At 41.6% G+C, this 12364-nt stretch overlaps 1 protein-coding gene across 1 annotated transcript; it reads right to left on the bottom strand.

The window, feature by feature from the left end:
- Positions 1-2174: 2174 nt before the first annotated feature.
- Positions 2175-12088, bottom strand: LOC125508230 (dystrophia myotonica WD repeat-containing protein-like). The gene is made up of 11 exons (XM_048672856.1): positions 11774-12088; positions 10408-10722; positions 10224-10332; positions 10049-10151; positions 9157-9244; positions 8992-9075; positions 7843-7939; positions 7646-7733; positions 7054-7159; positions 6867-6959; positions 2175-2798 (listed from the first exon to the last, which is right to left on the bottom strand). Exons 1-11 carry the CDS (start codon positions 11960-11962, stop codon positions 2469-2471), a joined length of 1602 nt encoding a protein of 533 aa, XP_048528813.1. The 5' UTR covers positions 11963-12088; the 3' UTR covers positions 2175-2468.
- Between the last annotated feature and the right edge of the window lie 276 nt (positions 12089-12364).

The following is a 12364-nucleotide window of genomic DNA, read 5'->3' as shown; positions in this document are numbered from 1 at the left end:
ACTCCAATCGTCAGTGACTACATCGTTCCGCCTCAAATTGTTTCACGGTAAACAATCATGTATATACCCTAGGTTTGATTTTCTGGCCCATTTCAGGTCTCGTTGCTATATTTAAGTAATTTTTTTGCACTTACCTTGCATTTAGTGCATATAAATTCAAAACCGTTATACAACTACATCTGGGTGTTAGTTAGCAAAGAAGGTGCACAAATCATTTGTGTGTCGCTTTGCGAGTTTTCATCCATTGTCCGAGAAACGGGGAGAAGTTTCAAACATTTCGGTCGAGGTGTGGCCACCGGCGTAGGCCTAGTTGGTATTTTAATTACAGGGAATTCAGATGGAATCCAGACATCATCAAAATCGGTGTGTGCCTGTGGCGTGCTCTCACGACCTCGGGGAAAAAAATTGGTAAAGTTTGGCACAAGTTTTGATGATCACCCCTTCCAAACCGGAGCATCTCACACGAAGGACCATGGTTTCCAAAAGGAGACGTGTCAATTCAAACTCCAGTGGTCGGTGACTTCATCGTTTGGCCTCATAAAAAATTTCACGGTACGCAATCATCATTATACCACGGGTTTGATTTTCTAACACATTTCAGGTATCGTTTGCTATATTTAAGACGTTTTTTGAATTTAACATGCAATTTGTGGGTATAAATAAAATCACAACCGTAAATGCATGTGTTGTTGAAAGGGATGAGGACGTCATTCGATCAAGAAGAATCCAACGGTGCAGACGTACGATCCGTGGGGTTTGGGTTCTGACCAATCAGAACGCATGACTCAGATCGCGCGCGTGGCAGGGGGGCATCGGCCAGGGTTTAGTGGACACACGGCTTTCGTAAGTGAACCATGTGCTATTTAAAAACATTTACATTAACCAGCAGCATATTTTCGTTTGAATGAAAACATGAGTTCATCGTTTCGCCTCCAATTTTTTTCCACGGTAAGAAATCACGATTGTACCCTATGGTTCGATTTTCTGGTGCATTTTACCATGTGGCAGGCCTGGCTAGCAATCTCAAACTTTGAATATGCAAAAAAAAGAGATCTCGTTATATATATATATATATATATATATATATATATATATATATATATATTGTTACTATTCATCACCCAGGGTGCAGAATAAGTTATTCTTCATCCGAGGTAATCTTACGATCGCTTCATAAATAAATTACGTTTGAAATACAAATAGTTACATTCATATTGATTCACTACATAAAATTTGGTATAAGAAAATAAAAAAATAGATTATAAGACCAAAAATACCGTATTTTTATGTATGTTTTTATGTTCGTAACTTTACATAACATAAAATATTTTTTACGGCGAGTATATATTTTCTTACGTTCTCTTTTTACATATGAAATATGACAAAATTTACGAAACCTAAAAATACGGTGCATTGACGTCAAAATAGAGAGGGGGTGAAGAATAACTATTGCTCACCCAGGATGACGAATAGCGCGACCCTATATATATATATATATATATATATATATATATATAGGAAAATGATTGTGTACTCCTGAGAATACGTACTCTCGCTCCTCATATACCACATAGATGAATCTTTTATAGCTTATTATTATTTTTAATATACTTCATTAATAATTACTAGATACCCTAAAATGAATTTCATGAAAAAGAATCATGTGTGCCTCATATTTTCAAAGGTTTACGTATATACTGATTTGTTTGTACGTGAAAAAGGTATATTGCAAAAAGTAGGAAGACAGAACGAAAGATAAATATATGCAGACTAACTACTGTACGATAAATTGTTTGTTCGGAATAGCTGGCTTTTGTGTCTTTTCTTTGCATGTTTTCCATCCATATTCAAGTACTTGTATATAAGTTTGTTTCGTATTGTGAGCTGCAGACTATACAGCTGGTAACATTGCTTCTGTAGTCTGAACAGTCCATACTAATCTACTAGTTCCTCAATAATTTTATCGGCTGACACACGTACAGTCCCGCAAAGTATCTATATTTGCTCACACAATCTACAGCACATTCAACGACTAAACAGAATTACGATGTGGAGTTGATGCAAGAACCGGAGAAGTGAGAGAGCAATTTACAACTAGGGGAAATCTAGAAATGCTAAAACAACACGAGGCAAAGATTGTCATCCCATCCATCACATGTTAGCACATTGGGCAATACAAAACAGAAAGCAAACTTGTATTAGCTATCTTGGAGTATATGTATCTGTACAGAGGCATGTTCCATTATTGTTTTGTACCACTAACTAGCCTTGCTGTAATCAAGGAACATCTACAAATATGTGCCTTCATCACCAGCAGCCTCCTTTGAGAGCCCGTCTCATCAATCATGGTGTTAGTAAGAAACTCACGGCTATGTCAAGCCAAGCGATGAAGGTTGCTTGAAGCTAGAGCCACTTGCTTTACTGAAGGATGCGATTGCCCTATCTTTGGAGACAGTATTGCCTAAAGCCTACTCGGAAGAATTTGACTGTTGATTGTTTTCACTGTGGCCAGGTCTGGCCCATATTTTGATTAGTCCCTCGCGGCAAATGGTGACGATTGATTCAGTGCTGAACACCACACCAGACAGGGGATCCGCATGTACTCGGTGGGCGACAAGAGGTGAAAGCTTTGGCACGTCCCGCATTCTAGGAGAAGGTTGAAGAATACCTGTTGGAGGGCATGCACTGTCCCAGTGTGCAGGACTCCCACTGCTAAATGTTGGCGAACCACCTGAAGGATGACGTAGTGGGACAACAATCTCATCCATTGCCAAATCCCACAGAAGCAATTGGGTATCCTAAGAGTATGCCAGAGTGGTAATCGATATCAGTAGTCAACCGTATTGGAGAAAGCAAACTGTAAAAACACTTGCCAATTTATCTGATAGCTATGACTATATTCATATAATAAGCTAAGACATGATAAGTTGATAACAGATCACCAAGTTCTGACAAAAATCAATCTGATCTTCTAAAAATATGATGAGGTAAAATGACACTCAGTAGTTAAGTTCATCAACATGGATCGAAAATATTGGCGAAATCACACTAAGAAAAAAGCAGCATGAGCAGCGTAATTACTGGAGAAATTTGCATATTTATTGCATAAGTAGTGTGATCAGTTCAATGCCCTGCAATAAGCATAAGACTGAACAGCAAGGAACATTCCAACAGTTCATTAACTGAAGATCTCCCAGTAATTAAGGCACTGTTCGGCAACCCTCCACTCCCCCACTGCGGAGCGGAGCGCGTGGAACGCCATTCTAGCCGCTCCTCAGATTATGGCTGCATGCCACTCCGCTCCGGAGCGGAGTTGGGGAGTGGGAGGGAATCCGAACGGGGCCTAAGTAAGCATGGAAGAAATTGAGAGGTTAAGTATTTTAAGGTACTCCCAGATTTCACTCTTATTTGTACTAAGAAGTTACAAGATCAGACAGGCATACATCGGTATATCTCTACTGCTTAAAAAAGACACAAGGCTCTGTCTCCCATCTTACGTCATCCGACTCCCCACGCCCCACGTCGTCCATACTGCCCCTACAACCTGTTTTTTCCTACGTCCGTACTCCCTCTCCCGTCGGTTTTCTTAATCCCCTGACATCACACAGCATAGTAACACAAAACCATCTTTGATCGAAGCGAAACCCTAACCCTAGCATTATGGAGGCCCCTCCACCGCTGCTCGATAGCAGGAAATGAGTGCCTTTCATAATTGCTTCATCATCTCTACGGTGTTGACGTTTGTACTGCTGCTATTCGCACTTGAAATAAACCTGCTTTCATTTGGTTTGTGATTTGTGACAACTTGTTGTGCTCCGGTGCTCGGTTTGAAAATTGTTTTTGGAATGATTCCTCTGAATAGACTGCTTATGTTTGAATTTATACATGTATACCTAACTTCGATAAAAACAGGATCTACTATTCTCATATGTGATTAAATACCACATGTCAGAAATTTGAAGATGCAACTCCGGGAAGAGATTGACATGCATGTGGCATTGACAGATGCCATCGCACATAATGCAGAGCTGATACTTAAATCTACCATAAAGCTAAGCTACTAATAAGGTGAGCAGCAGCATGCTTGACATGTACAACATTAATTTGTTGGTTCTTGTCGTGCCACAAGATTATGTGTGTTCAGACTATGTGTAAATTAACATGTCCTTGAGCTATTTCACAGCTTTCAATTAACTTGTGTGGTCTACTATATTTTACAGCAGCAGAATTTCTTTTACTGTGTGAACAGAGTGTAATTGTCCAAAAGATGTATATTTTATTTATTTTTGTCTCTCACCCAGTTTCAGTATCGGTCCTCTCAACCTGACAAAGTTTTTTTTTGGATATGGTACTTGAGAATAGTTATTATGGTGCAGCGGAGTTAGCACTTGCTCACCAATGACTCTTCCTCATAGAGTTTTGCCGAACTAGAGTTAGTATATGCATTCTTCGGCTAGAGAAAACAATGGCTTTCATTGGTAGATCGGGTTTATACATATGCATTTCTGATATACTGTGGAGATATTATTTTCTCACGAGGGCTACAGATATCCTTTGAGAAAGATACCACGTGCACATACTGGATGTTGTCATGGTACAAGCCGCCTCTATCCTGCTAAAAGAATTTGACGTGGTAGCCTGCATCAGTTTTTGAATGATTTTGTAGAAGTTTGCTAAAAGATGAAGCAGGTGCAACACTTCATTTGTCGCAACATGGTAAAATATTGCAAGCATTCTGGACAACTCTTAAATTCATCTATATGAGCAACTCCTGAGTGTTAGTTAAACAATGTTGAAAATCGTAATATTATTCCATAGCAAAGCACAAATTCACATAAGCGGGTTCATATGTCGGACATTCCCTTTTGAATATTTTTCAGTTACAACGAAAGCCAAGTGACATACTTTAGAGGTAATATTTCCTCTACATCGCCATCATCCATAATTTTGATTATCCCATCCATGTTGTGGAAGTGTTGCCAACATGATTCTAACTATGCATGTGCTTAGGCATCTCTAGCAGACCCCCTAAAGGTCATATTTGAGGAGAAAAAATGTCATTTAGGGGATTATTAAGGGGTATCTAGCAGATCCCCTAAACCAAAATTTCCTCAAATATGACTCTTCCTCACCTAAAACTGCCCCCCATCTGCTCAAATTTAGTCAAGCAGATGTGATTCTCAGCAAAAATAAGCGAGCTGCAGGCCTCCCGTCTGACCACGCCGCCGACGGCGGCCATCCGCCACCCTGGTAATCGGGAAAATGAAACCTCCACCGCCCCCGCACCTCCGGCGACCCTCATCGGCGACGAGAAATTCGCGAATCCCTTCAGACCTGTCATCTACATCGTCCTCCTGCCGCCGCTTCTGGATCCCATGCGTCACCGGAGACGTTCATCGTCGCACAACAGGATTCCAACTCGAGACAAGCAGTGTCAAGACGAGCAGGACGAGGCAAGCAGCGCAAGCGTGGCCACATCTCGATTAAAGCGCCAACATGGGAGTAGAGCCAGAGCTCGTCGACCGCACTGTCGTCCTCACAGGGCCACGGCACCCGAATGCTCCAGCTGGCGGGTGCCTTCGTCGTGTGCAGCGTCACGGCCACCGTCACCACTGACCAGCTCTTGCACGCCGGATCCAGTCGCAACGACACGGGCTCCCCTCCTTCCATCCCACTCGGCCTAGTGCGCGCAACTCCGCCTCACCGGCTACGACAGCATCACAGTGAGCTCTGAAGTCCCAAGGCTCCATGTCCTACGTGTTGGCGTAGGAGGATTTGGTGCTATTTGTTAAGCGACACGGCAATGTCGGCCCCCAAATCCAAGGCGAACGCCGACCGGGAGCCCATGCGACACAGCAACGTCGCTAGTGTAATGTTCCTGCCACTGCCGTTGCAGCGCATCCATCTCTGCAGGTGCATTTTGACTCGTGGCCCCTGTGATCTGTTTCATCGAGCTGAGCGCGTACTTGATGTACAGGGGGTGCAGAACAACATGGCGGCGTATGTGATGTTCGCTTGCAGAGAGATGAACTGGATTCAGTCCATGCTCTACTTCTACAGCTATACCTGCTTCTGGTTAATCCTCTTTGCTACAGATTTGATGAATTGTGTATGTGGATGTGTGGTGTATGTGTTTGATGAATTGTGTGAACCAAATACACATACAAGGGGAAAAGTTATAGGAGATCAGCTAGTTGAGAAACAGTGATTTCCCTAAAAGAAATAGGAAAATGGGATTAGGGGAAGATTTGACACTTTTAGGATAGGGAGTCTGCTCGAGATGCCCTTACCATGTCATTGTACTTTCTCATACCTATGATTTGTGCATGTATCTAAAAGAAGTTTGAACATATGATTCATGTCTATCTCTACAGGGAGTCTGGACAGAGGTGTCAAGCTTCGATCGAGAAGGCGCAGAGGTAATTTAACCGGTGGAGGAAGGAGTGATTTAACATTAAAAAGGTCAACAGTGGCGGTGGAAGAAGTGATTTAATGTTTAAAAAGTTAAGAATACTCCCTGATGTTCCCTAAAGGTATATGTTAGACACGATTAGTGTTAAACAACTACTCCCTCCGTCCCATAATATAAGAGCGTTTTTTACACTACAGTAGTGTCGAAAACGCTCTTATATTGTGGGACGGAGGGAGTAGATTATGCTTGCCACCTATAACAAAAAAGTCAACAATGCTCCCTGATGTTCCCTAAAGATATATGATACAAAATTAGTGTTAAACAACTAGAATATGCTTGCCCCCGTTGCAAAGTACGGGCAATTACCTAGTCTTATTAAAGATGAGCAGTACATATTTTCATGGATATGCCATAAATGTTCAAGCTATAATACTAATGAATCAACTTCAGATACCTGACCAACAGAACCAAAACGATACACCGCATTTTCTCCCGTTCCATCAGCATTTGGTGGGGACCAATATGGATCAAAAGCAACTCCACTAACCTGTTTACAAAAAAATTACCCATGTTGTCAAATACAACTTCTGAAAGCAAACGTCAAGACATTGAAAAAGCCTCAAGGGAAATTCAATTAATACCCAAGAATTATGCCCTTCACCCCATGCAACAGTCTTCCTGTCGTCCATGCTCCATACCTGCACAAGATCATCTTCACCACCTGTCAATAGATATTTGCCATCCGAGCTGTAAAAGCAGACCACAGTCAAACTAGGTCAGAAACTGGGCCATACTCATTTCTTCATCATTCTCGACTGATCCACCCAGATAAATACTCATAATTGACAAACCCATAGAAATGTGAGAACAAATAGAAGATAAGAATCAGAGATCAGAGAACCCATAAGATGGTAGAGAGACGCTTCAATGCATAGCTCATGGCGTACACAATAGAGCCATATACTAGCATTATTAGATATCATCAAGGAAACTACAACAATTTTGGATGCTAGTAAGCCCAGGCAGGTTTTAGAGTTTGAACTTTGAAGTACTTTAAACTAAGGGTAATAAATAGAAAAACATTCCACACAAACATCAGCATACAAAATAGAGTATACTGCATAAGTATGGCTAAGAAATTACTTGCAGAGCAGCCAACCATAAAACTAACTGCGAGAAAACATGGCAAACACATACAGAAGACATCAAATCATTCAAATGTAATAAAGGTACCTCCAGGTGCAACACAAGAGAGCGCCATAATAACTTTTGCCACCAAATATTAGCTGTTCCTTTGAAAAGTCAAACACTCTCAAATAACCTACATATATGGTTCATCGATATTAGTTAAGCCTGAAATGTAGGATGGTGGAATTTCTGAGCAGTAAAAACTTCTCCAGTGTGGGTCTATTCTAGGATAAAGGAAGTACCATCTCGCCCAACCGTCGCCAAGTATGCCCCATCTGGAGAGAAGGAAATTGCATTGATTGAACCATGACAAACATGCCACCTGGCAATTGGGTTACTCTGTAATGTTTTTAAGATAAGAGCAGCAATTTAGTGTATAGGGATCTGCCGTCCCAATATGCATAGACCCATAAAATCCATAATAAAATGGTCAAACAAACACATTAAAAATTACAGAAGCGCATGATTGACTGCTAGTTCGACTGATTACAAATTAAAATTCTACACATTCACATAATCTTTTGCCTACTACATCCATAAACTTTGTGAGTTTCTTGGAACATTATTTCGTACACTTTCTCTATTCTGGATGTAGGATCTCCTGGGCACCACCTAATTTTCCTTAAAATATATTCAACGATAATTATTGTCCCAGATTCTGTACGTGGAAACAAACCCAATGGCTTGATGTAAACTCATGTACCAAATGTTATGAGAGAAGCATTTGCAGGATACCAATAATCATAGGTTAACGAAACTACCGCCCAGATCCCAATATTCACTGTACAATTTATATGGTCAGCTTACTGGTATGATAGTACCTTTTGCAAACGTATGCCAGTAGAGTTTTAATCACAACAGTAAATTCTAGTCTAGAAATAAAAATCGTAACACTGTTTGCAGGTGGAGACTAGCAAGGGAACACTGCATAGGTTGGAGCCAGCTGGGAGATTACCATTTTCTATTACTCACCCAAACTCTTAAATGCAAGCATAAAGAAAAACGTCCACTTCTGAGGAACTAATTTATGTCTGCTGTGTGTACATAAGCATGCATGGGAAATCAGAATGTTAGAAGCCATTTTAAATGGTGAGCTCTCTTAAACGGTTCAGATTGATTTTTTTTTCTGAATAATGGTGAATTTATACTGATAGTATCACTGTTTAGCCATTTACATTTCTATGCATAAGAAAAGGAACAATAATGCTCATTGCATCAAGATACATTTAACGTTAAGAATGGACTAAAGTGACAAGCTGTAGGGTATGTAACAGATCACCAGGCCACAGTTTCATGCCCACAGAGAGGGCAAAATGCACTTCTATAATAAATTAACTAATTGAACAAAAAATAATGTGGTTTAAGGAACTAATACTGAATGCCTAAAATACCTTACTCGACTTTGCATGTGAAACCATCAATTGAGCTGGATCCCTTATAGCTGGAAATGTACACTCCGTGTTTCCATCTCTGCACTGAATGTAAAGAATATACATCAGTTCAAACATCAACGCAAACATTTATAAATGCCAAATTCCATGATCATCATTGCTCACTTTATCATACACATACAAATTTCCATCAGAGTGGCTAACAACAAACATGCCTTCACACTCCGGAACCCATGCAACAGAAGTGCAACGGCTGCAAACAATAGTACTGAGAAGTCAACAGGAGAGTTAACTAAAATAATGAGAGGATAAGCATCTGTAAGAACCAATATGCAAGCGGCACTCAGCTTATATTGCAGCCATGCAGACTAAAGTCAGAAGCCCCCCAGGGCGCCCAACCCCATCAAAATAATGCATTAAATCTCTGATTTTAAGAGAAATATCGAGAGCAGCCAGTACAAATTTTACTTCCCCTTATCTACTTCTACAAACCATACGGATTCATAGGTGTGCAAGTATATGCCATGAGACACCAGATGATGAACACACAAGGAAATCAGGTCCTTTTGTCTCCACAATATGATGAGTTAATACAAGGCAATACCTGACAGAACAGAAAGACAATTGCCTTACCATAGATTGGTGGAGTCAAATATTTGCTCAACCGTTGATTGTTTCAACGTCCCAAACAAAGTCTATCGTGTTTTAAATTCTTTATTAAATGCTTCTGGAGTCCTTGTGAGGGAATGTGAAGGAAGATAACTTTTGTAACTCCTAATTTTTTTTCTTGTCTATCTGATACTTAAAAACTGATGTGACTAAATTGGGGAAAATGATGGGTTCTCGAGTAATATATCAGAGTGCTGTATTTGTATCTATGCATACTTGATGGAATCTTGTAGAGTATGTTAAATCACAAGATGGTGAAATAAACAAGCAAACAACAACATTATTAATAGGCAACACTGATTCAAATCAGAAAATGCAAACAACCTCCAAATATCATATATGACATGCACATGGATAGCATGAATGAATAATGAAAATTAAAACATGCCTGCTGATGCTCATTCCATCTTTATCACCCCTATTATAATGTTGGGCTGCAACAGGCTTCCTTCCAGGTTCTTGTAGCTGTTGCCTCAGCGACATTGAATAAACTGCATAATCGACATACCATAAACACATTCCATTTTGAAGCGGAAAAACAAGCTAACAAATACTGCACTAACCATCCCCTGATCCCATCCCAATGATTAAGTCATGCCCCTCCTTGGCCTCCGAGTCAAATGCGTGGCACAATGGGTTAGAGTTGCTAAAATGGATGGACTTTAGCGGATCCTAGTGAAATTAATCAGCTGATCAGAACCAACAGTACAACTGCATTTAGCATGCGTCAAATAAAGGACTGCAGACCTTGTCTTGGGAATTAAGGTCGCTGATGAATAGTGTATCCGCAGAATTGTAGATGATGTATGCACCCTTGCCATCGTAGTTTGCTACAGCTTGAGATCCTCCAAGGCTTGTAGATGTACCAAAGGTTCCTCCCACGCGGCTGCTTCCAGACACAGCACGACTGACACCATTACCCCCAACGAAGCTAAGTGCCCGGCTACCATTCCCAGTGCCCAGCAGCCTTGCTGCCGCCGATCGCATCCCACTGCTGGAGCTTGGTGTTGATGGTGTGGAGCCTTGGCCAGTCGACCTCTCCTTCAGGTATGCCACTGTCAACTGCCACAATCAACAAAACAAACTTACTATTTTTTTAACAGGAAACAAACTTACTACAAAACAAGAATCCGGAAGACCAGGACCAGACAACAGGCTAACCAGTTCGGCCAATCAAAGCCTAAGCTGTTACTACAAAATGACAGAGATGAGAAGTAATAGCAATAATTACTATAAAGCCGTTCAAAAAACAATTAACTACAAAAGTGAGAAGACAACCAGAATTATTCAATACCAGTACTGGAATAAATAGTTAGCAGCAACCTACAATAAAACTAAGGCTGGTCATAGTGGGGAGTAACTTTATACTAGTGTCATGCATAACACTAATCTATGTTACTACATTCATTAGTGCAAAGTATCATAGTAGTAGTATGGCTTCATGTATTAACGTGTAGACTAATTTTCTCTTGGGAAGCGTTAGAGTGGTAGTACCATCTCCGTTCCTCATTTAATACTATGCCATGTCACTAATCACTAATATGACTAGTTGGCATTGCATGAGTATGCATGTTACTACCTATGTTACTCCCACGATGAATAGTCTAAGGCTAGTCATAGTGGGGAGTAACTTAGATTATGTTACTACCTCCATAGTGGGTGGTGTCATCCGTGCGATAACATAGAGCTTCATTTATTACTTTGTATAGTTATCTTACATTGGGAACCGCTATGTGATGGTAACATATTATTTTACTCCATTTGCATCTCTCCTCATCTTGCCACTTCATATTTTTTGCCTATGTGACATGCATGTTATTACTTGTGTTACTCCCACTATGAACAGCTAATAGAGATTCCAACGTATCAAGGAAGCGCTCATGATAAGATCACTAGCTACAAGCCAACAGCACAAGAAACTGTGTAATGAAAATCTAACACCAATCGAAATCCTAGCAGTGTAGTATAAAATAACGCTATCAAATTTCATTTAAATACCACGCCCGAGCCACTCGAAATCCCAACAACGATACAAGACAACCCAATTCACCATGCAGAATTCCAACCTAGATCCCCCTAGTTTGCGCCAGAACCGCGACGGCGTCCACGGTACCTGCGAGACGGTCTTCCCGCCGTGGTTGTAGTGAAGGACAGCGGTGGAGTGAGCTTTCTCGTACTGCAGCTTGTACCTCCCCTCGGGCGTCTTGAAGTAGGTCTTGAGCCCGGCCGCCGTCGCCGCCGCGGCGCTGCCGCCACCAGCCCCCGCCGCCGATGAAGACGACGAATACGACGTCGCCGCCATGCTCTCGCACCGCTACCGTCCCCTAACTCTCCCTCGCGATCGCCTCCCGCTGCCCCGCAGTGCTTGCGACTCCCACAGGAGACGACAAGCGGTGGCTCGATTTGGGAGAAGAGACGAAGGCGAAAGAAAAGAGACAAACATATATAAAAAATATAGAGAAAAAGAAATAGCCTCCGTTCGGCCCAGGGCTAAAGTTTACGGGTCTTGCCGTGCCGGCCCGCGTGCCTCTCTGCCTGGCTATTTATTTTTCTGGCAGAGGCACGGCACTACAGGTAAATGAGCCGTGTCATGCCGGCCCGCGTGCCTCTGCCAGGCCCAGGCATGGCACTACTGTAAATGGGCCGGCCCGCAGTTTTGGCCCGTGTGGCAGGATGCTTGTAGGCCTTATAGACTGGTTTTCGT

Source organism: Triticum urartu, chromosome 5, assembly GCF_003073215.2.
Source record: "Triticum urartu cultivar G1812 chromosome 5, Tu2.1, whole genome shotgun sequence".
Lineage (NCBI taxonomy): Eukaryota > Viridiplantae > Streptophyta > Magnoliopsida > Poales > Poaceae > Triticum > Triticum urartu.
This window is presented reverse-complemented; position numbering and strand designations above follow the sequence as displayed.

Excerpts from the sequence above, each read along its gene's own strand:
- LOC125508230 (XM_048672856.1), bottom strand. The coding sequence starts at position 11,962 with ATGGCGGCGACGTCGTATTCGTCGTCTTCATCGGCGGCGGGGGCTGGT. Across the intron at positions 9,245-10,048 it reads GATGGAATGAGCATCAGCAG|CCGTTGCACTTCTGTTGCAT; the intron begins GCATGTTTTAAT and ends TATTGTTTGCAG. Across the intron at positions 7,940-8,991 it reads CACATGCAAAGTCGAGTAAG|AGTAACCCAATTGCCAGGTG; the intron begins GTATTTTAGGCA and ends AAAACATTACAG.